This window comes from Hyla sarda, chromosome 5 (assembly GCF_029499605.1).
Source record: "Hyla sarda isolate aHylSar1 chromosome 5, aHylSar1.hap1, whole genome shotgun sequence".
Lineage (NCBI taxonomy): Eukaryota > Metazoa > Chordata > Amphibia > Anura > Hylidae > Hyla > Hyla sarda.
In genome coordinates, this window is record NC_079193.1 from 291602965 (window position 1) to 291630010 (window position 27046).

At 45.4% G+C, this 27046-nt stretch overlaps 1 protein-coding gene across 3 annotated transcripts in view; it reads right to left on the reverse strand.

Annotated features, from left to right (window-relative positions):
* Positions 1–27046, reverse strand: part of LOC130272700 (kinesin-like protein KIF20A) — a 96150-nt gene that overhangs the window by 13189 nt on the left and 55915 nt on the right. For all 3 annotated transcript variants that reach the window (XM_056518564.1, XM_056518565.1, XM_056518566.1), the window contains exons 13-16: positions 26224–26385; positions 17607–17746; positions 5140–5305; positions 2097–2175 (exon numbers count right to left, since the gene is read on the reverse strand). In XM_056518564.1, the coding sequence (XP_056374539.1) occupies positions 2097–2175; positions 5140–5305; positions 17607–17746; positions 26224–26385 (547 nt within the window). The remainder of the gene's footprint in view (positions 1–2096; positions 2176–5139; positions 5306–17606; positions 17747–26223; positions 26386–27046) is intronic.

Sequence of the window (27046 nt, forward strand, 5' to 3'; positions counted from 1 at the left end):
ATGCTGCAACTGCATGTAATGAAGACTCAGACAAGGGGAGCTCCCAGCGAGTGTGCAACTGCTCAAAAAAAAGACAGGAGAGAGCGTGAGAGAGGGTCCACAATGTCAGCCCAATAAAACAACCCCTGTGAGCCCCACTCCCGTACCATAGACAGACCGGAGGGAAAATCAGGATGATAAAGAAAAGAGCGTAGGGGAGAAGAAACAGAAGGCAAGAGGAATTTCACTGAACAATAGCCCCATACATACTTAGAGAAGGCCATTGGACCCAATAAAGGAGGTAAGGCAGGGACAGAAGCAAAAGGGGACCATAGAAAAGTGTTAGTCTCACTTCAACTTCCTCTGGTTGCATGGCTAATTTCGGGTCAATCACACTTTACTCTGAATTTTCTTCAACTAGTGCAATCCTCTCGGAAGCCTGCTCCGATCAGCCTGGAAACTTTGGGTTGATTGGTGCACACAACGGAATTTGGATCCCGTTCTTGCATCTATCCCACACATCTTAAATTATCTCTTAAGCATTACCAGAATCAAGAGAATACCGTACTTTAAACCTCTATCATTCCGCTATCTTTATCATGCTCCTATTAATTTTATCCTTATTGGCAAACATCCATTGGTTTGTAAACTCCTTAAATGAATTCGATTGAAATGCCCACCTTTACCCAGGTATTCTACTTGGCATGTCAATCTTCTCCTTAATTTATTAATTTCTTGGGATAATGATTTATTATCCCTCAAATTACTCTTTTAAACTTACTACCCTTTGTTTAATTTCCATTAAAAGAGTTTCTGATGTCAGAGCTCAAGACATCTCGTAGACACCATTTCCCTTAGGGTGTTTTATTTTCTATTCATAGACGTACTAAAACTAATTTACATGAGGTTTTCTATACCCTGCTTTTCCTAATCATGAAAAGTTATGCATTGTTGGTTGTCTTAAATCTTCTGAAGCCAAACCAGAATCTTAGACTTTCCCCTTTTTCTCAGTTACTTCTTACTGTAAACCTCATTTACCCGTTTCTTCTGCTACTCTGGCTAGATGGCTCAGAAAAGTTGTGTCACACTCTACTAGTGGGGCAGTTTCTACCAAACTTATTCAAGCAGGAGGATCTCTAGCAGACCTTCTTAAAGCTGCTTACTGGTCTTCTGAATCAACCTTTAAGACCTTTTACTTTAGACCTGAATCTCATGTCTGTAGTTGTATTAATTGTCATAATTGTATTAGTTAGTTGTATTATATATATTTAATATTTTGTTTTGATTATGGCATTATTAGCTTTAAACTTGCAATATAATGCAAGGCCTCCTGTCCGATATAAAATTGGAGATTTTCCTAACTGACGGAAAATATAGATTTTATGTAAGACAGGAGGTGAGCATTATCCCTCCCTTTCACCCATCCCTCATCTTAATTTTCTGATTTTCTTTTTCAGCATACTAATTATTCTGGGATGTTATTCATCTTCAATCAGTTTCATCCGGATCTGAATGCTTCATGTTCTTCAGTGACCTGTTCTTCTCTTCATTCACCTCCAGTTTGATTGAAATTATCCTCATCGTCGATTCCAGTTTTCTCCAGTTTAATATCTACCTACTAGAATGGATTCCTCAAAACAGCTTGTTAGCCTATTTTGAGACTTGTTATTGTTATTATTTCTCCTCATCTTATTATTCTACACTAAGAAAGATTATAACCGTTATTCAGGACCTTTTACCACCTAGGCTTCTCTCTCATTGGCTAATTGTTATGCACAGCATGTTTGGTTGTCACTGTACCTGTATACCCATGTATATAAAAGTTTTTCTTTAAATGTATGAAAAGACGTTTTACTATTTTTGCTGCTAAGCATGGGCAGTAAAGAAGGAATTGCAATATAATGTGAGGCCTCCTGTCTTTCTTAAAATCTATATTTTCAGTCACCAAGGATAGTAAAATCTCCAATTATTTTGACAACCCCCAGTCCTAGAGTTTTTGTTTTTTAAAAGGAACTCTAAATTTTTGAGACTAGGATGCACTTTTTGAATGATTCTATACCACCAGGTACACATGGTTATGGCACACAACCCTTTATGGATCCAAGTTATCCACATACCTGTGCCACTTTCAATATCACCTGACTGCTTGTGCAGACCAAGCGCAATCTCCAGTTCTTCTATTCTTCGGTCTCTCTCCTGTAGATATATATAATAGTTTCAGTAATTTTCAGGTTCCCAAACCGGGAAACTCACACCTCTTGTTGCAAAGATAGCCCTGATGTTACAACTAATGTTAAACTGAATAGTCATTGTACCCACTATGGTAGAATATAAAAAATAAAAATAATGCCGTTTTGCAGGTAGACACTCACACTAAAATACATTGAACAGTCTACTAATCAGTGTTTAATCAGGGTTTATTTTGTTGACTGGATTTTCGTGACTAATATGCATTATGAAGAAAACTTGTTTCATTAGAGAGACCACACATTATGACTACTGCAACAAAAAAGTCCTCCCCTGACAACTGGATTACCCACCAATTGCTCTGGGGCAGTTTAAACCACAGGTTACTTGCTGAGACTTGCAGTGCAAGCATCAATTCTTTCCTCCAGCTGTGTGCCCCAAAGTAAGAGGGCCGGAGCTTGAGGAGAATGTTGAAAAGCAGTGTGCCAGGTGAGTATTTTTTGGTTTTAGGTTAGCACTAGAGATGAGCGAAGTTAGTGATTTGATTCGTCAGGAACTTCTCGGCTCAGCAGTTGCTGACTTTTGCCTGCATAAATTAGTTCAGCTTTCAGGTGCTCCGGTGGTCTGGAAAAGGTGGATACAGTCCTAGGAGAGAGTCTCCAGCCCACCCGAGCACCTGAAAGCTGAACAAATTTATGCAGGCTAAAGTCAGCAAACGCCAAGCCGAAAAGTTCGTGGCGAATCGAATCACTAAGTTTGCTCATCTCTAGTTAGCACATATTCGGGACAGTATGGAGGTTCTAACTACAGAATTGAAACAGTGTGGGGGATTTAACTACTATATAAGGAAAACAAAGAGACCACTGTGTAGGACAATACACATGGGGAGTTTGTACAGAGGTGGGAGTTGTGCCAAAGTGAGGAGCCCAACATGTTTGTCTGGCACATTCTGTAAAGACATGTGGCTGGAAAAGGGTCTTTAACCCCTTAAGGACTCAGCGTTTTTCCGTTTTTTTGCATTTTCGTTTTTTCCTCCTTACCTTTAAAAAAATCATAACTCTTTCAATTTTGCACCTAAAAACCCATATGCTGGCTTATTTTTTGCGCCATCAATTCTACTTTGTAATTACATCAGTCACTTTACCCAAAAATCTACGGCGAAACGGAAAAAAAAAAAATCAGTGAGACAAAATTGCTGAAAACCCGCCATTTTGTAACTTTTTGGGGGCTTCCGTTTCTACACAGTACATTTTTCGGTAAAAATGACACCTTATCTTTATTCTGTAGGTCCATACGATTAAAATGATACCCTACTTATATAGGTTTGATTTTGTCGTACTTCTGGAAAAAAATCATAACTACACGCAGGAAAATTTATACGTTTAAAATTGTCCTCTTCTGACCCCTATAACAATTTTTCTGCGAATGGGGCGGTATGAGGGCTAATTTTTTGCGCTGTGATCTGAAAATTTTAGCAGTACCATTTTTGCATTGATAGGACTTATTGATTTTTTCTTGATATAAAAAGGTGACCAAAAATGCACTATTTTGGACTTTGGAATTTTTTTGCGCGCACGCCATTGCCCGTGCGGTTTAATTAACAATATATTTTTAGAATTCGGACATTTCTGCACGCAGCGATACCACATATGTTTATTTTTATTAACACTTTTTTTATGGGAAAAGGGGGGTGATTCAAACTTTTAATAGGGAAGGGGTTAAATGATCTTTATTCACTTTTTTTGCAGTGCTATAGCTCCCATAGGGACCTATAACACTGCACACACTGATCTTTCACATTGATCACTGGTTTCTCATAGGAAACCAGTGATAGATTATTCTGCTGCTTGACTGCTCATGCCTGGATCTCAGGCACTGAGCAGTCATTCGGCGATCGGACAGCGAGGAGGCAGGTAGGGACCCTCCGGCTGTCCTGTAAGCTGTTCGGGATGCCGCGATTTCACCGCAGCTATCCTGAACAGCTCCCTGATCTAACCGGCATGCTTTCACTTTAGACGCGGCGTTCAACTTTGAACGCCGCGTCTAAAGGGTTAATAGCACGTGGCCGCGCGATCAATGCCGCGCGCTATTAGCCGTTAGAAGCCGGGCCCGACCCGCCGTGGCCCCGCGTTATAGATCGGGAGCGGACTCATGACGTACCGGTACGTCATGAATGCTTAAAGGGTTAAGATCCCCAAGCCGGATAGGAAAGGAAAACAAATGGGAACCAGCTAAACAAAGACATCGGGGGAGATTTATCAAAGGATTTAGACTGGTTTTTCCTGTCTAACTTTGTCGCACAGAAAGTCGCAGTCTAAATCTGTGCGACTTTTCTGCGACTTTAGCTGTAGAGGATTTTTAGAACATGATGCATGCAAGTCTATTTTAGATGGAAATGCATTGGAAAATGCATTGGTGCTGAATTTATCAAGTGCGACTTTTGTGCGACAAGTCGCATCTGCCCAAAATACGCTGAAATGTCAGACCATGTTGGAGCAGGTCTAAATGCAGTTTAAGCTGTAGACCCTGAAGTCTGAGCACAGAATTTATCAAGGGCTGTGAGACCTTTGATAAATTAGGAGCACAATAGACAGGAGACTACCACATACGCTGGTCTATAAGCATACCCAGAATAGACTAGATTAGTAAATGTCCCCCATCAACTGTGAATCACTGAATATAAATAATCACTTATACTGTTCTGTAGCACCTGTGTACAGCTGGTATTGATCTCAGTATACAGGATTTGGTCAGTAACAGTATGATGGTAATGCGTATGTGACATTACTCCTTAATTATGGTACCAATGTGTTTTTTTTTTCTAAGTCAAAGGGCCTGCTGCATATACAACAACATATCTTCCCCTTTACAAGTGCTTCAGAACTACTTTGTTTGGACAAAACAAATCCACTTCTGATGCTTGAGATTTGGACGGAAGACTCATTTCTACCTATACCGCCAAGATAGACCAACCTCAACTTTTTCTTGCTCAGCCTGAAATTCCTCTAGAGTAACATAATCCTCTTCAAGTTCTTCCATTGCTTGACGATGCGCATGGTTTTTTATGGCTTTCCTGTACATTTCCAGGCGGCCCTCCAGCTGCTCTTCTGTTGTTTCTCTATAGTCCTCAAATCGCTTACTAGGAACACAGATAAAAATAAAAGATTAAAACAAACTACTAAAGAGCAGGTGTCAGATTTATTGCAGAAGTTTTATACAGTATTAAATGAGCACTCATTAAAACAAATTTTTGCTATTGCACTCCTTATGGTAAGATTTTTAAAATACTTTAGTTAAGAAAAAATAAATAAATGATGTCTTATTTGTGCTTAAAAAAGCTCAAGAGCACATCTTACAGACTTCGGACCAAGGTCCAAACACAAAGTGCAGCCTGGAGTGCTGGGGGGGGGGGGGGGGGGGGGGTCTAACCAACAGCATATTGTAGTTAAGTGTGAGAGGAGCTATGATTGGATTAGGCTGGACACACCCCCTCAGCACTCCAGGCTGCACTTTCTGTGTTTGAACCTAGGTCCTAAGTCTGTGTATAAGATGTGGGAAATGTTCTCTTGAGCTTTTTTAAGCACAAATAAAACATAGAAAACTTCATTTTTTTTTTAAACAAAGTATATTAGAAATATTTTTTATTTACCATAAGGAGTGCAATAGCAAAAAATTTTTTTAATGAGTTACCCGTTAAGTGTTTTCATTAACCTCTTAAGGACCAATGACGTTGTGGAACGTCATGGCACCCTGGGCTTTAAGGACCAATGACGTTCCACAACGTCATGGCTTTTTCCGGTCCCTGCCGCTCGCCGGGCAGAGATCGGAACGGCATGCCTGCTGAAATCCTTCAGCAGGCATGCCGTGCAAATGCCGAGGGGGGTCCCGGGACCCCCGCATGTCGGCGATCGCCGGAGATGGCTTGCGAAATCACGCAAGCGATCTTCGGCGATTCGGGTCACTTGTGACCCGATGACCCGGTAATAAATTGTGATCGGCGGTGTACAATTCACCGCCAATCACCTACCGGTCCTGGGGAGCGGTGACAATTCTGTCACCGCCCCAGCAATGCTGCTATTGGCCGGCGATTGTCCGGCCAATAGCAGAGCGGCAGAGGAGGGGTTAACGGCTCCTTCCCGCTGCTGGACCCGCTGTTTTCATTCAGTCAGCGGGTGCAGCAGTGAGAAGAAGACGTTGATCCACCCTCGGAGCCGGAGCCCCCTCAGGAGCCTTAGATTAGGGAAAGCTGAGTGCAGGGACAGGTAGGAGTCTAAAAGTTACATAAGTTAAAAAAAAGGGAAAAAAAAAAAAAAGTACCCCCCCTCTGACCCCCTAATAGGTCCCCAGGGTCCTATTATGGTCTGATCCCTGACCCCGGGACCTATTAGGGGTTCGGGAGCTGCGTGTGCCCTCCCCTTGTTTTTGGCCACAGCTTTTTTTATTTATTTTTTTATAAAAAAAAAAAAAAATCCCCCCCCTGACCCCCTAATAGGTCCCCCAGGGTCCTATTAGGGTCTGATCCTTTACCCCGGGTCCTATTAGGGGTTCAGGGAGCTGCGTTTGCCACCCCTTTTTTTTGTCCGCAGCTTTTTTCTCTCTTTTTTACTGTTGTACACTTTTTACACCAAGCACCACAGTACATACTTCACCGCCCCCGCCCCCCCCGTCACCGTAGAATAAAGGCGATGGCCCGCCGGACATTTTCGGCAGCGGAGGCTTTGGCTTTTTTAGCCTCCGACTCCGAATCGGTCAGTGAGGACGATGAAGATCCTACATTTTTGTGTTCTTAATCGTCCTCCTCATCATCCAGTAGTGATGATGAGTCCCCTGTACGGCGGCGTTGACGCCGCCAGGCGAGGCCACGCACCCCCCATGAGAGTGACCCAGTGGCCGACACTAGTACGAGTGGCAATGCCGCTCGTAATAGGAGTCTGGCCCCCCAGACAAGTGCACCGGAGCCCCCTTCCGATGACCCTGTCTGGAGCCCCCCAGAGGGTTATCAGCCACGGATTCCTGAGTTTATTGGCGACTCAGGAATCCGGATTGACATGGCTGGGTTCACTGATCTGGACTTTTTAAAGTTTTTTTTCAGTGACAGCCTGGTCAATCTAATGGTGGAGCAAACGAACTTGTACACCCAGCAGTTCATTGCCCACCACCCAGATTCGCTTTTGGCCAGGCCCAATGAATGGCGCGCCATTGATGCAGCGGAAATGAGGACATTTTGGGGCCTCTCGCTGCATATGGGCCTGGTCAAAAAACCAAGTGCTCGTCAGTACTGGAGCGGGGACATCCTCTACCAGACCCCACTTTACAGTATGGCGATGACACGGAGGCGGTTCGAGGCCATTCGGAAATGCCTGCATTATGCAGATAATGCGGCATGTCCACCCCGAGGTGATCCCGCCCATGACCGGCTTTACAAAGTGAGGCCAGTCATCGATCACTTTGGGGCCAAATTTTTGGAGGCCTACATACCCCTCAGGGACCTCTCGGTAGATGAGTCTCATCAGTTTTAAGGGGAGACTCATCTTCCGCCAGTATATTCCTTCAAAGCGGGCGCGGTATGGCGTGAAGCTCTATAAACTTTGTGAGAGTACCTCCGGGTACACTTGCAAGCTTAGAGTATATGAGGGACGAGATTCCCGTATTGAACCCCCAGATTGTTCCCCCACTCTGGGTGTTAGCGGGAAAATCGTTTGGGACCTTATGCACCCATTGCTGGATAAGGGTTACCACGTGTACGTGGACAACTTTTATACCAGCATCCCTCTCTTCACATCCCTTTCCGCCAGATCCACGTCTGCTTGTGGGACCGTGCGGAAAAACCAGAGAGGCCTCCCTCTAAATTTGGTCCAGACGCCTATCCCCAAGGGTGAGTCCCGTGCCCTGACCCATGATAACCTGTTGTTGGTGAAGTATAAGGACAAGAGGGATGTCCTTATACTCCCCACTATTCATGGGAACTGCAGCACCCCTGTCCCTGTGCGAGGTACCGTGGGACCGGTCCTCAAGCCCGATTGTATTCTGGACTACAATCGGTATATGGGGGGAGTTGATCTCTCAGATCAAGTCCTCAAGCCATACAACGCCATGCGGAAAACACGGGCATGGTACAAAAAAGTTGCGGTCTACTTGGTACAGGTTGCCATGTACAACGCTTTTGTACTATCCCAGTGCGCTGGCAACACAGGGACATTCCTTCAGTACCAAGAAGAAGTCCTAAGGTTCCTGATCTTTGTTGACCGGGAAAGATCAGGCCGGACTTCCCAAGGGTCTGTAGTTATAGACGCCAGGATCGTCCCAGGCCAGCACTTTCCAGGTGAGGTCCCCCACAGTGGAAAGAAGGGACGATCCCAGAAAAGATGCAGAGTGTGTTACAGGAGGGGGATTCGGAGGGACACCAGGTATCAATGTGACACTTGCCCAGATAATCCGGGCCTCTGCATAGGCTGCTTCAGGGAGTATCACACTTCCATGGAGCCCTAAATTTTCCCTTTTTATTAGAATTTTCCATAATTTGACCACTGTACCAAGTCCAGAGTACATTCCAAAATATAACCCCCATAAATCACTAAATTGCCCAAAAAAACCTGAAAAAAAAAAAACCTGATAAGACCTCTGGGGGTGTTTTTTCAAAAATGGGTCATAGGTCACTGAGTCACTCTCATCGGGGACTTTTTATGTTGCCTGAAATGTGCAGCGCTCTCTCTCCACCTGAGCGGGTGCGCATTTTAGGCAACAGGTTAGGGACGGCCACACACATTACATTCCCAGAATGATGATTCAGAGCATAGGGTTTGGGGCGGGCATATTTTTTTTTTAGTTTTGGCTGTGCTCTGGGTCATCATTCTGGGAACATATCCTGTTTTATTATGTTTTATAATTTTCTTGCCCACTGTATCCCATATTACGGGCCTCTGTACCCCACCTGTCTAACCCAGTTACGGCCCGTTGTCCCCCATAGTGTTCCCCTATTTTAGGGCTCAGTGCTCGCCCCATTAGCGCTCCTTGAGGGGGGGTCCCACATCCTGGCTCCATATCAGGCTCAAGGTCCCTGACTGCGCTCCCACTCAAGCAAGACCTGCTGTGCACCCGCCAAGCCAAAATCATCAAAAAATAAGGTATGTCCTTACTCCAAAGAAATTTATTTACAAATTGTGGGGGGTCTTTTCTGCTATTAACCCTTGTAAAAATGTAAAATTTGGGGGGAAACACATTTTAGTGAAAAAAATATATATATTTTTTACATATGCAAAAGTTGTGAAACCCCTGTGGGGTATTAAGGTTCACTTTACCCCTTGTTACGTTTCCCAAGGGGTCTAGTTTCCAAAATATAATGCCATGTGTTTTTTTTTTTGCTGTCCTGGCACCATATGGGCTTCCTAAATGCGACATGCCCCCAGAGCAAAATTTGCTTCCAAAAAGCCAAATGTGACTACTCCTCTTCTGAGACCTGTAGTGCGCCAGCAGAGCACTTTTCACCCCCACATGGGGTGTTTTCTGAATCGGGAGAAATTGGGCTTCAAATTTTGGGGGGTATTTTCTGCTTTAACCCTTTGTAAAAATGTAAAATTTTTTGGAAACCAAGCATTTTCGTAAATTATTATAATTTTTTTTTACATATGCAAAAGTCGTGAAACCCCTGTGGGGTATTAAGGTTCACTTTACCCCTTGTTACGTTCCCCAAGGGGTCTAGTTTCCAAAATATAATGCCATGTGTTTTTTTTTTGCTGTCCTGGCACCATATGGGCTTCCTAAATGCGGCATGCCCCCAGAGAAAAATTTGCTTCCAAAAAGCCAAATGTGACTACTCCTCTTCTGAGACCTGTAGTGCGCCAGCAGAGCACTTTTCACCCCCACATGGCGTGTTTTCTGAATCGGTAGAAATTGGGCTTCAAATTTTGGGGGGCATTTTCTGCTTTAACCCTTTGTAAAAATGTAAAATTTTTAGGAAAACAAGCATTTTATGTAAAATTATAATTTTTTTTTTACATTTGCAAAAGTCATGAAACACCTGTGGGGTATTAAGGCTCACTTATTTCCTTGTTACGTTCCTCGAGGGGTCTAGTTTCCAAAATGGTATGCCATGTTTTTTTTTTTTTGCTGTTTTGGCACCCTAGGGGCTTCCTAAAGGTGACATGCCCCCCAAAAACCATTTCAGGAAAATGTTCTCTCCAAAATCCCCTTGTCGCTCCTTCCCTTCTGAGCCCTCTACTGCGCCCACTGAACACTTTACACAGACATATGAGGTATGTGCTTACTCGAGAGAAATTGGGCTAAAAATACCAGTAAAAATTTTCTCCTTTTACTCCTTGCAAATATTCAAAAATTGGGTCTACAAGAACATGCGAATGTAAAAAATGAAGATTTAGAATTTTCTCCTTCACTTTGCTGCTATTCCTGTGAAACACCAAAAGGGTTAAAACACTTACTGAATGTCACTTTGAATACTTTGAGGGGTGCAGTTTTTATAATGGGGTCATTTATGGGGTATTTCTAATATGAAGACCCTTCAAATCCACTTCAAAACTGAACTGGTCACTGAAAAATAGTGAGTGAAAATTTTGTGAAAAATTTGAAAATTGCTGCTGAACTTTGAAGCCCTCTGGTGTCTTCCAAAAGTAAAAACTCATACATTTTATGATGCAAACATAAAGTAGACATATTGTATATGTGATCCAAAAATTTTATTTTGAATATCCATTTTCCTTACAAGCAGAGAGCTTCAAAGTTAGAAAAATGCAAAATTTTCATTTTCTTCATCAAATTTTGGGATTTTTCACCATGAAAGGATGCAAGTTACCACAAAATTTTACCACTATGTTAAAGTGGAATATGTCACGAAAAAACAATCTCGGAATCAGAATGATAAGTAAAAGCATCCCAGAGTTATTAATGCTTAAAGTGACAGTGGTCAGATGTGCAAAAAACGCTCTGGTCCTAAGGTGTAAAATGGCCTGGTCCTTAAGGGGTTAAACAAACTGACAAGCGGGGTTCAGAGTTTCAGTGCTCATTTGGGCATGCATTACATGCCAAAATGAACATTGAGAAAGGCTTTTTTTTTTTTTTAGGAATAGACGCCAAAGTTAACACTGAATTGTAGCATTTCTCTTTTTGGATTGGACTATATAAATATGCGGCTATAAAGGGATTTTTGTCTTACCGTGAAATCCTTTTCTCAGAGGATCCATTGGGGACACCGACCTTGGGTGTATGCTGTTGTTGCTAGGAGACTTGACACTAAGGAAATCAAAAAGTCTGCTCCTCCCAGCAAGATATACCCGCCTACAGAGCCTGAGGTAATCAGTTTAGTCCCCAAGCAGTAGGAGAGGACCAAGAAGGCAGAAAACCAAAACCAGTCCGAAGTAACCAGAACAAAAAACTGAACACACCCTCGGACAGGTAACCAAAACCGGAACACCAAAGAAAGGGCGGGAGCTGTGTCCCCCAATGGATCCTCTGAGAAAAAGATTTTACGCTAAGACAAAAATCCCTTTTTCTCTATTGGCTCCATTGGGGGACACAGACCTTGGGACGTACCAAAGCAGTCCCTAGGGTGGGCACAGAAAACAATCAAGGGGCAGGCTGGGCCACCGCCGCCTGCAACACCTTACGGCCCAGACTAGCAGACTAGCGGATGCAAAAAGTATGAACCTGGTAGAATTTAGTATAAGTGTGCAAGGACGACCAGGTAGCCGCCTTACAGACTTGAGAGGCTGAAGCCCTGTTATGGAGAGCCCAGGAAGCTCCGACAGAACACGTGGAGTGAGCTGAAACCCTGAAAGGAGGAGTCTTCCCCCTGCAACGGTAAGCCTCTGAAATGGCAGACTTGATCCACCGCGAAATGGTTGGCTTGGAAGCAGGTAAACCCTTAGGGTGACCGTCTGTAAGAACAAAAAAGGAATCACATTGACGAAAGGGAGACGTAACAGAGAGGTAGGTACACACTGCCCGTACCACATCAAGCTTATGAAGCAAACGCTCCCCGGAATGAGATGGAGTGGGACAAAAGGACGATATCCTCATTAAAAGGTGGAAAGCAGAAACCACCCTTAAGGTAAAAAAGAAGGAACCGGACAAAACAAAAACTTTGTCCTGATGGACAATTAGAAAGGGAGAGCATCAAGAAAGAGCCGCCAACTCCGAAACCCATCTGATGGAGGTAATTGCCATAAGGAACGCCACCTTCCAGGAAAGGAGACGAAGGGAAACCTCCCTGAAGGGTTCAAAGGGCGCGCCCTGCAGTGTGCCAAGGACCAAATTAATATCACAAGGAGGAGTTGTAAGGAGGAACCTCGTGGGCCACTCCTTGAAGGAAGGCCTGAACATGAGAATCAGATGCCAGAGGGCGTTGGAAAAGAATGGAAAGGGCAGACACTTGACCCTTTAAAGAAGGCTTGCGTGCCTTGAGCGTGGTGCGAATCACCTGTGTTGAGAAGCCACGAGCCTTTAGTACCGCGGTCTCAACCACCACGCCGTCAAATGCAGACACGGTAATTTGGGGTGGCCCATGGGACCCGAGAGAGAAGGTCTGGACGAAGCGGAAGGCGCAGCAGAACGTCGTCCAGGAGCCGGACGACCTTGGCGTACCACACCCTCCGAGGCCAATCTGGAGCCACGAGAATGGCGGGAATGCCCTCCGCTTTGAGCTTCCTCAGGACCCTGGGAAGGCGAGGAAGAGGAGGGAACAGATAAGGTAGGGCGAACCCCGACCAAGGAATTACCAGTGCATCCGCTGCCAGAGCACGGGAGTCCTGCGACTTCGACACAAAGAGGGGAACCTTCTGGTTGTGGCGGGATGCAAAGAGATCCACATCTGGAGTTCCCCAGAGGCCGCAGGTCTCGGCAAACACTTCCGGATGAAGGGACCACTCACCGGGGTCAGGAGAGGACCAGCTTAGGAAGTCCGCTTCCCAATTGTTTACGCCTGGGACGTGAATTGCCGAGATGGCTGGAACCCTGAGCTCTGCTAAGAGAAGGATCTTGGAAACTTCGGCCATCGCCACCAGACTGTGGGAGCCACCCTGGCGATTGATGTATGCCACCGCAGTGGAGTTGTCCGACTGGACACGAACTGGGCGGTCCTGGAGAAGGATCTCCCAATGTAACAGGCAAAGGTAGATTGCCCTCAGCTCTTAGCTGTTGATCAGGAAGTGTCTCCCCCTGGGAGACCAAAAGCTCTGGACTGTCCAGTCTCGGAAGACACCCCTCCAACCCGAAAGGCTGGCATCCATTGTGACAATCAGCCAATGGAGGGGCAGGAAGGAGCAGGGGGGAGCGGAGCCACCGAAGAAGGGAGCGACGAGAAGACCGAGGAAGTACGATCTTGCTATCGAGGGACAATGGAGGAGACCTGTCCCACCGGGATAGAATTGCAAGTTGAAGGAGTCGAAAATGAAATTGAGCGAAGGGAACGGCCTCCATGGCCGGCACCATCCGACCCAGGACTTCCATGCAAAACCGAATGGATACTGGGGATGGGTTCCTGAGTATACGAACCCCCGACAGAAGGGTCAACCGCTTGCCCGGTGGAAGGTGAACCCGGGCGGACCAGGCGTCGAATCGAAGACCTAGAAAAACAAGGGACTGAGTGGGGGATAGGTTGGACTTTTCCCGATTGACCAACCAACCGAAGAGAGACAGGGCCTGAAGTGGGAGACTCTAGATTCTGGTCCTTGGACAGAGCCTTGATCAGAAGGTTGTCCAAGTAAGGGATCACTGAGACCCCCCCCCCCCCCCTTGTCCGTAGCAGACCGATCACCGGTGCAAGGACCTTGGTGAACACCCTTGGAGCTGTGGCTAGGCCGAAGGGGGAGAGCTACAAACTGAAAATGTCCCTCCGGGACAGCAAAGCGGAGGAACCGCTGATGTGCCGGAAAATTCGGAACATAGAGGTAGGCGTCCCTGATGTCCACTGAGGAAAGAATCTCCCCCTGATCCATGGTTGCCACAACCAAATGGAGAGACTCCATTCGGAAGTGGCGCAAGAGGAGATGCCGGTTGAGGAGCTTTAGATCCAAGATGGGGATTACTGGACCCCCTTTTCTTGGGAACTACAAAGACGTTGGAATAAAAACCCAGAAAGCGTTGCCTGGGAGGAACCGGAACAATGACCCCCTGAATGAGGAGGGACTGAAGCGCACCCCGGAAGGCCTAAGCCAGAGATAGAGATCACGGAGCTCGGGAAAGGAAAAAGTGATCCTTTGGAAGAGAGGCAAACTCGATCCGGTAACCGTTGGACACCACATCCCTGACCCAGGAGTCCTGCACATGCGTGGTCCAGACGTCCCGGAAGTGTAACAGACGACCTCCCACCCGAGAAAAATCCACGGGTGGGGCTTCCCTTCAGGCGGAGGTGGGTTTGCGGTTACCCGCCTTGGCGCAAAGCGGCCCGAACGGTTATCCGAATTCCAGGATGTGCGAGTCTGGAAGAAGGGAGCCTTTTTGTCCCGAGAAGGCGCCTGCCTGGTCCCCTTTGTGACTCCGAAGGTCCGAAAGGAGGTAGATGTACAGCGGGAGGTAGTTCTACAGGCCTTATTTTGAGGTAATAAGGAACTCTTCCCTCCCGTGGCTTCAGAGATGATCTCTTCTAGGCGCTTGCTAAAAAAGCCGAGAACCAGTAAAAGGAAGCTCAGTGAGAGACTTCTTAGAGGCTGCGTCCGCATCCCAGGCTTTGAGCCACGCGGATCTACAGAGAGCCACAAGGTTACCCGTGGCAAAAGCAGCACAGCGGGCCGACTGCATGGAAGCAGAACATAGAAAATCTCCTGCTTTAGAAAGCAGGAGAATTAAGTCGGCCAGTTCTTCCGGGGAAGCTCCAGAAGAATTGCCCTGGCGGAGTGAGGAAACCCAGATCGTAAGGGCCCTGGAAACCCAGGCAGAGACAAAGGCAGGGAGAAGAGATGAACCCGCAGCCTCACAGGCAAATTTAGCCAAGGCCTCCCCTTTTTGTCTACTGGATCCATAAAAGATGCAGCATCGGGCAAAGGTAGAGTAGTAGTCTTAGATAGACAGGAGACTGGTAGGTCCAGCGTAGGAGGTGAGGACCACCGGGCAATGAGGTCCGTAGAAAAAAGGGATAACTTGCTTGAACCTTCTTGTCAGGGTGCCTCCAGGCAGACTCTAGCAAGGCTTCAAATTCAGCATGGGAGCTGTGTGCCGGACGGGCACGATGAAAGGAAACTTCGGGGACAGCGTCCGAAGTTACTGGGTCCTCTAGGTGAAAGGTGTCTCTTAAGGCCAAAAGCAATGAGTCCTCCGTATCTGTTATGTCTGCGTGGTCTTCTGAGTCTTGAAACAGAAGCAGCCTCATCAACTAGTTCACCAGGGGAGTGGGAACAGGTGGAGGCAACCTTAGAAAAGGGAGACCCTGCCCTGGCTCGCCGTTCAGCAGACTCAGAACGGTGACTCGGGGAGAGTCTTCTGGAAGAAAGACACTTGCTGGAAGACGTAGCAGAGGGATGATCCCTCTGCTACGTCTTCCAGCAAGTGTCTTTCTTCCAGAAGACGCTCCCCGAGTCGCCGTTCTGAGTCTCCAGAACGGCGAGCCAGGGCAGGGTCTCCCTCTTCTAAGGCTACCTCCACCCGTTCCCACTCCCCTGGTGAACTAGTTGATGAGGCTGCTTCTGTTTCAAGACTCTGAACAGACGTAGGCATGCGTTATGTCTGCGTGGTCTTCTAAGACTCCAGAGAGGAGTCAGAGGAATGGCCACTATTACGCTTGTGAGAGCGTTTAAAATAGGGTGAGAGAGAGCGAGGCTCTATTGGGGAACGGTGTAAGGAGGACCTCTCCAAGGCAGTCACCATGGAACAGGAGACCTGCGCCAAGTCAGAAATAGAGGGGGAAGACGCCCACATTGGAGGGGCAGCAGAGCCCACTGGGTCTGGGAGAGCATCCTGAATAGGAATACCAGGAGGGTCAGGGGGTGCAGGCGGAACAAGTGGGTTCAACAGACCCAGGCATTTTGCATTGCAGCCCTTACAAGTATAGTAGGTGACCAGGGCCCCAGGTACCTGCTTAGAGGGAGGGACAGCAGACGTGGAAAAAATAGGGTAATCTCACCAGCATCCATGTCCCCCACCAGGCAGCTGCTGTGAGAAAAGCAGGGACAGCAGGACCAATCAGAAGAGAGGGGCCGGGTTAGACTGGAGCGCCTCTGATTGGCCTCCAGTCCCCCGCACAGCTCTGATTGGCTGAAGAGATTCAGCCAGCTTTTTGTCACCTGCATCATGCCGGGCTTGAAAAGTGAGACGAGCAGGGAAAAGTGAGGGACCCGGACCCATAAGGTACAACCCCAAGCGCTGGCCGTTGGCGAGAGGGGCTTGACAGTACATCCACGATGTCTGTGCCCCCTGAATCGCAATTGGGGAAACAGTGAACACTTTGTTCCTGAGTCCCCACCTGAAAACAGGAAAACAAAAAGGGAATAAGAAAAACTAAACGTCCCTATTCTGCAAAAAATAAAAAAAATGTTAGACCAAGTCTGGGGAGAACCCCAGACTAGTGTCCATCTCCTGCGACACTAAGCTTAAACTGATTACCTCAGGCTCTGTAGGCGGGTATATCCTGCTGGGAGGAGCAGACTTTTTGATTTCCTTAGTGTCAAGTCTCCTAGCAACAACAGCATACACCTAAGGTCTGTTTCCCCCAATGGAGCAGATAGAGAAAAGTGCCATTAAACTTATTTCAAGCCACAAAAGAAAGAATGGAGGATGGCACTCACTTGCTCTCAGTGTACACTGAACTTTATTAAAACAGACGAGTCACTGATCCAGAGATGGATCGGTGACCAGACTGTTTTAATAACCTTCACTGTACGTGGAGAAAAAGTGAGTGCCAACCTCCATTCATGTGTGGCTTGGATAAATGTTTTATGGATTGAGCACCACATTGGTACAGCACAGCTGAAATTTACAAGGTGTGTTAGCTGTGGACTTATTGTATCTCCATTGAATGCAGGGCAGTGCCAACTTCTCTTTGGACTGTGTTCACATTTAAAGTGTCTTTAGAAAGACCACTGATAATTCCCATTAAATGGTGCTTACCTGTGTCCACAACAGCATGTAAAATACTTGGCAGAATTCTGAGGCTATGCCTGAAACATGTGAAGTTATCTTAGCTTAGAATACTAAAGGTATTTTCCAGAGAAGAGAGCAGCAGAGGCTCTTTAGTTTTACATACAGTGTAAGGCACTTTAACTGATACCTAGCTACTATTCGACTTGCCTACCTGACTACTCTGGCAGGGCAGTATCTTATCAGAAAGGAACACATACAGTAGGTATTGCCTCAACAATGCAATACATCTTTATTCATGTTCACATAACCACCTTTGTCTCATTGCATGTATCATTGTGAAAAAAAAAAAAAATAATTTTGAGGGGGGCTGCAACACACACACACACACACACACACACACACACACACACACAAAGTACCTCCAAGTCTCATCAAGTTGAACCATCTGCTGATACATTGCTTCCCCCATCTCTTTTCTTATCTGCATTTCAAGTAGTAGTTTGTTTTGCCTTTCAGACATCAGCTTTTCTTTAAGCTCTTCAATTTTTCTCAATAGATCCTATGAGATCAACAGGAATGTACAAAATACAAATTTATAGACCTTAGACTGATTTCTGAACCTAGGAGCTAGAGATGAGCAAAGTTACAGCGATTCGATTTGTCGGCGGTTGCTGACTTTAGCCTGCATGAATTAGTTCAGCTTTCATGAGCTCCGGTGGGCTGGAAAAGGTGGATACAGGCTAAAGTCAGCAACAGCCGAGCCCAGAAGATTGTGACAAATTGCTGTAACTTCCCTCATCTCTACTAGAAGCATACCCTTAGGAGATTACCCAGACAGAAAGGTCTACAGCAAATCTGACATGTACCTGTAGAAAATTAACAATTCTACTGTGAGCAGCACACTAATGTCACTAGGCTATAGAAAAGTATTAATACTGAGGTCACACACACAAAAAAAAAAAAAAAACTACAACCATGGATGAAAATTTTTGGGGAAAAAAAAAGTTCTCATTTATGTCAAGGAAAATTTTAATTAGAATAAATCAAACTAATTTATTTAAAATTAACAAAATTGCCAGTTAATATAATAAGGGTAAACGAAAAACTTTACTGCCCTTGCAGCTACAGAAATCTTCCCTGCCGGGGAAGAAGATGAAGATGCCGGCTCATAAGGATTTCCTCGCTACAGAAATCTTAACAATTGCCAGTTTAAATAAAACCTCTATAAAATATGTAGAGGAAATCTCTAAAACGATACTAGGTCCTGTTGTAAGAAATAGGCACAGAAGTGATAGAAAGTGTACTAGAAGAGAAGCTAATGCTTGTCCGTTGCTCAACTTCTAAAAGCCCATATAGCAACACAGATTGCGCTCGATAAAGAGCAGTTTTATGTGACAATATGCTCAGTAGATAGGTGTTTTGTATGCTAAGATTTACAGAATGTAACTTTTAATGGAATCTTGATTTATGGAGGAGGTATATGTCCATATAAGTATTCATTAGTTCCAATGTTTAGAGATTAGCAAGATAGTTCTAGTTGTGCTGTCCCGATGTGTTTATTTCAATTAGAAAACGGAAACAGTCTGTAGTGATGTGAAGCAATTGTCTCAAATGTGTGCCACAAGCCACTAAATCCAAAAAGTCCTGTGTTAAGAGTACAGTACACAGAGTTATTCTCCAAAATGTAGTCTAGATGGCGACTCTGGGCAAGAGTGAAGGTATATAGAGCACATTTGAGGGTTTGATCTGTCTGAGGCAGAGGGTTTGTATCAGTAGTTAGATGCCGACAAGACCTGTTGAACTATCCCAATATGGCTTTTGCGGTGTAAGAACCTCTGTATGAGATCTCTGTCACTAACCACAGATAAAAACCCTCTACACAGACCGATCAAACCTCAAAAAAGCTCCATGTACCTTCACTATTGCAGGAATCAGAAGATTTGAGTCAGAGTCACCACCAACTTTCAGAAAATACCGTACTGTAGTTGGTTAAGGGGTGTACTTACCAACTGATCCTATTCCTATATAACTTTTTTAGATTAAAGGGTAACTCATCAAAAAAAAAACTTTTGATATATTTAGATTAATGTATGAAGAATAACTGTACAATTGCATGTTAAAAAATATGCTTTTCTCTATTTAATTTTCCACTTTGAAGAAATGACCACTAGGGGTCTCCCTACCAGTCCTGGCAGCAAGCATTTCAGACTCCTGCTGGAGTCCTAAACACTACCAGCTGCCAGTCTGCTTTGTTCACAAAGGAGAACACTCAGAGCTGCCAGCCTGCTTTGTTCACAGCCTGTTTGGCTGTGAACAAAGCAGTCTGGCAGCTCTGAGTGTTTAGGACTCCAGCATGAGTCAGAAATGCTTGCTGACAGGACTGATCGGGAAAAATACAATAGAAAGAAGCATATTTTTCATTAACATGCTATTGGAAAGTTATTCAACATTCATTAATCTAAAATATATCAAAAGTTTATTTGATGAGAGGTACCCTTTAAGTTGCTTGTGGCAAACATTTCAGACCAGTGCTGACTATACATACACAAAAATCACAAAATGCAGACTGTTGCCAGTTACTTATCAAAGATTCGATACATACAATCAGGACAACACAATTGGAATCTTAGTCATCTCTACACATTGGGACTAATCCTTGTATGTACTTACCTCCTCCAAAAATAAAGATTCCATTTACAGTGATCCCTTGATGGCCCCAACATATGATCATTTCAACATATGATGGCCTCTCAGAGCCCATCGTATGTTGAAGGCAGCCTCGACATATGATGCTGCTGTGTGTCGGGGCCATCGTACAAACAGCTATCTGACAGCGCTGACAACTTCAGCAAATGACAGATAGTTGTATAATGTGCCCAGTTCTGCCTCCTGTTACTCACATGCTGTCCTGCTAGCTCACGCAGGCTTCCACTGTGAGCTGTGTAAGCCCCGCCCCCCCAGTGCAGCCATAGCCAATAGCCTGCAGCATCTTGCTGCAGGCATCCAATGAGCTGCTCCCCTTCCTTTCCTATAGAGCTGTAGTCGGCAGGATCGTAATGGAGGACATTCTGTCCCCCCCTGAAGGTATTTAAAGAACTGTACAGTACTGTATGCAATGTTGCACATCACATACAATACATAGACACACAATACACCCCATACATCAATGTTTCCCTATCAGTGTGCCTCCAGCTGTTGCAAAACTATAACTCCCAGCATGCCCAGACAGTCAATGGCTGTACATGCATGCTGGGAGTTGTAGTTGTGCAACAGCTGGCGGCACCCTGGTTTGTTTAACACTCCCCATACACTCCACATACAATGGTCATCCCAGAACCAATTGGCAGTTTCCCATAGAGATATGTATTCAACATACAATGGTTCCGAGGCCCCAGAACCAATTACTATTTTTACATAGACATATGTACTCGACATATGATGGTTTCAACATATGATGGTTCTCCTGGAACCAATTAATATCATATGTTGAGGGACCACTGTATATGGTCATTTGCCTTAGATCGTAGCATACAAAACACTCTTGATAGAGCTCAACTTGTGTTGCTATATCTGTTTTTTTTAAGTTAAACAACTTGCTCAATTTACTCATGATTAATGTGAGTAATTGCTAATTTCATTAACTATGCTTTTCTTTTAGCACACACATATACATATACACACATATATATAATCAGTGCTGTGTCCGTTCCTTACAACAGAACCTGGTCTCTAGATATTAAATTTTTTTTTTTTAGATGTTGCCTTATATTAACAAGTAAACATCTTAGAAATCGAGGGGGGGGGGGGGGCGTGGCTAGCGCCGGACATGAGCGGTCGCATAGAGCTGTAGCTCCCGCTCCTACGCCCGTAGTTGGATAAATCCTGCAGATATTTCGGCCCGCTTTCTACTCTGGAACTGACCCTAGTGCCCCGGGATATCTCCCAGACAGTATCCTTCTTGGAACAAGGGCGGCGTGGCTGCTGAGAAACTCTGCGAGTTTGCACGAGCCTCAGCCCAAGATGGTGCCCGCACCTCACACATACCCACAAGGCTGCACCCTGCTTCCTCTCCTCACAGCCCTGAGTCATCGGCGGACGGAGAGCCTGTACCGGAGCTAACCCTGAGAGGTATCTGCACAGCTGCTGGCCGCCATAACCTCCTGCCAGACGGCTCTCACGGGCAAGATTGAGGTGGTAAAGATTGATGTGGGACTACTCCGACAGGATATGCAGGCCCTGCGAGAGAGGGTTACTAACACTGAGGGGAGAATTTCTGCCATTGAAGATACCCTGGCCCCAGTTCTTACCTCTATTTCTGATCTAACTTCTCAACTTGAACTGTGCAGGCAGAAAAATGATGATTTGGAAAATAGACTGAGGAGAAATAATATCCGCATTATTGGTATGCCAGAAAGATCTGAGGGCTCGGTGCCCGGGGATTTTGTGGAGCAATGGCTCAAGGACATTTTTCCTGATGCTTCCTACTCAGTTGCTTTTACTGTGGAGAGAGCGCACACTGTCCCTGCTAAGCCTCCTCCTCCAGGGGCCCCTCCACGGCCCTTGCTTGCCAGAATATTGAATTGCAATGACCGGGACCTTATTCTCCGTTTGGCCAGGAGGGCTCCTGACATCACCTATGACAACGCCAAGATTTCTATTTTCCCCCCGATTTTTCGGCGGACCTCCAACGACGCAGGGCTACATTTGTGGAGGTCAAACGCAAGCTGAGAGACCTGGGAGTCGTTTACTCTATGGCTTACCCTGCATGTCTCAGGGTTGTGGATGGTGATCGTGCAATATTTTTCACAGATCATGGGGAAGCTGCTGAATGGGCCAGACGCCGCAGAGGATCTCCTAGACGTTGAATCTCCCTTTTGTTGCTCCGTGTTTGAATCTGGACCTGGACACTATTTCTCTGGGACTGATGAGTATTACTTCTCCACCTTGCCGGGACTATGTCTTCTTCCACCTGCAGTTTGCTAGTCTTTTCCATTTTTCCTGAGGCTTCCCCTTTAAATATTCTTCACCCCCCCCCTTTTTTTGTGTTTTTCTTTTCTCTTGCCCCTCTTTTTCCCTTCCCCTCCCTCCTATACTCGATTTATTTTTGTTTTTCCTCCTTTGATTGTATCTTAGAGTATTGAGAGCTGCTGCGGACTCTGGGGCTGACATCCCATGGTTTTCCGTTTCCCTTGTTTGATATGGTGGGGGCCGGAGGGTCAGCGGGCCTTCATTTCATAGAACTTACACGGGCTCCCCCCACATGGCCTAGAGCCACTATGCTGATTCAACCATATCCACTGTTGGACTCGTTTGCTTTCTTTATGTTTATGTGTTCTTTGCGCCTTTGATTGTGTGGGTGCCCTATTATACTTACTGTTAGTGGGACACACTTTATTCTATGTTTTCAGGTACAAGCGCTCTTTTATTTACTTCATAGTCTGTTGCCTCCTCCTCCTGCGTGCCCATGTTTCTATTCTATATGTATGGCTAACATAAGGTTTCTTACTTGGAATGTCAGGGGATTGGGGACGCCGAAAAAGAGAGCCCTGGTCTTCTCACATTTACGGGATCATAACCCCCATATTATATGCCTCCAAGAAACCCATATAGTTCCTGATAATTTGAGTATTTTTAATAAGTCATGGGTTCAGTGGGCGAGCCACTCTTGCTATTCCACATACTCAAGGGGTGTTTCTCTGCTGGTACATAGATCGTTGAGGTGGGAGGTGGACCATGTCCGCGTGGACGCAGCGGGCAGATATGTTTTTGTGCACAAATTTATTAACAATACCCCGTTCGTCCGGATTGGTGTGTATATTCCAACCCCCCCCCCCCCGCGCTACACTGGAGGTGCTGCATTTGGCAGCTGTTTGCTGCAGGCTTCCCCCATGCCCGAGTGTTCTACTTGGGCGATTTTAAATATTGCCCCTGACCCTCTTATGGACCGTTTCCATGCAACACCTCCATTGTCCAGGCCACATACTCCTACTCCTTTAGCCTCCTTCTTGCTAGAGGTGGGCTGGCTGGATGTTTTTAGATGCAGGTTTCCCCGTCTAATCCAACATTCCTGTTACTCTATTGGTAGTAATGCCCTGTCACGGATAGATTTGGCCTGTTGCAACTCCTTATTTTACACCCTGGTGCAAAATGTGTCTTTTGGGCCACGTGCCATCTCTGACCACTCCCCTTTGGTGGTGGATATCGGGCTGTCCCAGGAGATTGGTGCTCGGAGGTGGAAGGTGCATTCTTTCTGGTTGCAGCTTTTAGGCCCTAAGGACATAATACCTGATCAGCTACAGACATTCTTTGCTGTGCATCATCAGGTATCTGATGCTTTATTGTTATGGGAGACTCTCAAGGCCTACCTGAGAGGCTGTTTGAAATCCTCCATTTCTTCTATTAAAAGGGAGTAGTCTATCAGGGAGGTGGAGCTGGCACGCTCGTGTATGGAACTGGAGGCCACCTATATAGCGGACCCTACTGAATTGAATAAGCATGCATGGCTATCCACTAGCAGGCAATACAGGCTTCACCTTAATGAAAAGCACAACCGTAAATTATTTTTCACTAAACAATTCTATTTTGAACACGGAAACCAATCTAGCAAGTTATTGGCTCACCTGGTTAATCAAAACCGGGCCATGCCCCCTATTCTTAAAATTGCTTCTGAGTCAGGCCAATTGTTCATGTCTAACGAGCTTATAGCTCAGCGGTTTGAGCCATATTACGCCTCTCTGTATGCATCTCGGGTGACATACTCGGATGCTGACCTCATCTCCTACTTTAACGCTATACAGTTCCCTGCACTGTCCTCTGACTGTTTCCCTGCTGGACGCTCCCATGAGATGAGATGAGATTTCGGAGGCTTTGTCTGACATGCAGAGGGGTAAGGCGCCTGGGCATGATGGCCTCCCTGTAGAGGTGTTTGTTAAATATGCTGAGCTGGTGAAGGCCCCTTTGAAAGCTATGTACGACTCAGCATATGATTTGGGTCACCTCCCTCCCTCTTTGTATGATGCTAACATAGTGGTTTTGCTTAAGCCTGATAAAGATCCCTTCCTGTGTAGTTCATATCGACCCATTTCCCTGGTCAATGTTGACTATAAAATACTGACGAAAATTCTTGCCAATTGATTGAACAGGGCGATACTGTCCATTGTCCATAAGGACCAATCAGGTTTCATGCCCAGTAAATGTACCTCTGAAAACATCAGACGTCTGCAGGTAGCGATTCAATTGGGGGTGGCACTGCAGGAGAATTGGGCCTTGGTCTCACTAGATGCAGCCAAGGCGTTCGATTCGGTGGAGTGGGGGTATTTGCTAGCAGTTCTGGGCCGTTTCGGCTTTGGCCCAGGATTTACTCGTTGGGTGTCTATTTTATATTCTTCCCCTACTGCCCGTGTGATGGTGAATGGTTTTAGGTCTGGCTCCTTTGTTTTGGGTAGGGGCACACGTCCCTTGCATAAACTTGCTTTGCAGGTGTGGCGACAATCGCAGTCAACTGTTTCCTATTCCGACATCAAGGCCGATCTCCCTTTATGGCATAATCCCCACTTTACGAACTTGGCTGATGCCGTAGACCCCCCCTTTCAGGACTGCACACTGGGTTAGTAGACTGGGTGACTTGTATAGTGAGGATACTCTTAAGACCTTTTCTCAGGTACAGCAAGACTTTCAGGTACCTCGCACTGCATTCTATAAGTATCTTCAAATCTGCCACGCACTGAATGCAGTTTCCATCCCCTAGACCTATTTCTGACTATCCACTTATAGGTGTTCTACGATTGCAAGGCCCGAGGGGTTTGATCTCTATTCTTTACACCCACCTCACTAGAACTAAAATTGCCAAACTTCGTGACACCTCTGAGGAGTATTAGAGGGAGCATATTCCCTCTTTGACTGCGGAGGACTGGACGGAGGTGCTGTCCTCCCATATCTCTGTATCTTCGGCTGCCAATAATAAGCTTATTCAGTTGTATATACATCATTGTTACCTTACTCCGGTAAGATTATGTAGAATGGGGCGTGTACCCTCTCTGGTGAATGCCTTAGGTGCCATGCCCTGGATGCGGACTTTTGGCATATGTTGTGGCAGTGTCCCTTCCTTCAATCGTTTTGGCAAGAGGTTATCAGTTTTTTATCCTCCCTTATCTCTATTCCGGTACCCTTGGAGCCCCTGATTTGCCGCTTTGGAGTGTTACCAGAGGAGTCCTGGCAGCATCACGTGAGAATATTCCTTCGTGAGGTGCTGTTCCTTGTAGGAAAGCCACTGCCTTGCGGTGGATGGCTCCTAGACCCCCCATCTCTTTCACAATGGAAGAACTTGGTTAATAACATTATCCCCTATGAACAGTTGGTCTATAAGCATAGAAACTGCCCTGAAAAGTTTAATAAGGTGTGGGGCCTTTGGTGTGGATCCCCTCTTACCCGTTATTCTCCCTCGGCATATACATCTATGATGACCTCTGGTTCCTTTGGCTCCCCCTTTTAAATACTGTACCTTCGCTCTAAGTGTCTCATAATAACTTTATGCCATACCGACCTGGTCACGCTGGCCGGTTGGTTATTATAGAGTGCTTGCCTGATGTTTTTGATTACTCATTTGATTTCTATCCCACGTGCAGTCAAGTATATTGCTATGCTACAGTGCTTGAGAAGGAGTATGTTCCGGTTAGTCTATACAAGTTTGTATTGTTTGGTATGCTTTATCCAGTGACATTTTCTTTTGTCTGCTACACACTCCGATGTTCCATTTGGATGAAATTGTACTATATTGCCGTACGTGGAATAATTTTGCGACTGTGCTGTTTTTGTAAATTTGTAATTCCTTTTCAATAAAAACGAGTTTAAAAAAAAAAAAAAACATTTCTTAGAAATCTGTATCTGGCACTTAGATTCCTTAGATGAATATTTACTTGTATTGTAATTAATTAGCAAATTTTATAAGGACTAAGGCATAGAATCCTTGTCATAAGGAACTTGTGAGAGGGGCATAAAAAGAGACATGTTGGAGACATTATTCCACAGAATGGTTACCTCGGCACTTGCAACTGAAATATCCATTTCCTCATCTTCATCCTCAGAAAGAAGATCCTCCATCGACAGATTTGCATCAATTTCTGTTATAATCTTGCCATCTTTCCCAACAATTCTTGGGTTTATGAAATCAAAGTTCCGTGGCTGAATTGTCTGAACAACCTAAAAATTGAACACAAAATTGTAGCTCCAGGAACACAAAAAGCATTCTAATCATTCACAACATTAATGTTTTGGCCAAAGCTTCTTAAATGTTTGTATACATCAAGTTAACCCTTTTCAAGCAAATTATCTTTTTGCTAAGAAAACACAGACTGTGGCACTATCCAGAGCACCACATACCCCTTTAAAGGGGTACTCCACTGGAAAGATTTTTTTTACTCACCGTAAAATCTCTCGTAGCCATCATTGGGGGGGGGGGGACACCTATACTGATGGGTATATGTTCTTCCCACTAGGAAAAAAAAAAAAAAAAAAAAAAAGTCGGCTCCTCCCTGGCAGGATATACCCGCCCACTGGAAGTGAGGTAATCAGTTGTCACAAAGCAGTAGGAGAAGCCTTGTCCCAAGGAAAAGAATCCCGGATTATAAATAAAGAAATGGGTGGGTGCGGTGTCCCCCAATGAAGGCTACGAGAAATATTTTACGTTGAGCACAAAAAAAAAAAATATATAGATATCTCCTTTTCTTGGGCACACACCTATACTGATTGGATGTACCAAAGCAGTCCCGTAGGGTGGGAAGAACCACCACTAGCAAGGGGGGGGGGGCGGGGGAAAATCAGTCCCGAGACAGAACCCACTTGTCCATAAGGCCTGCGGATG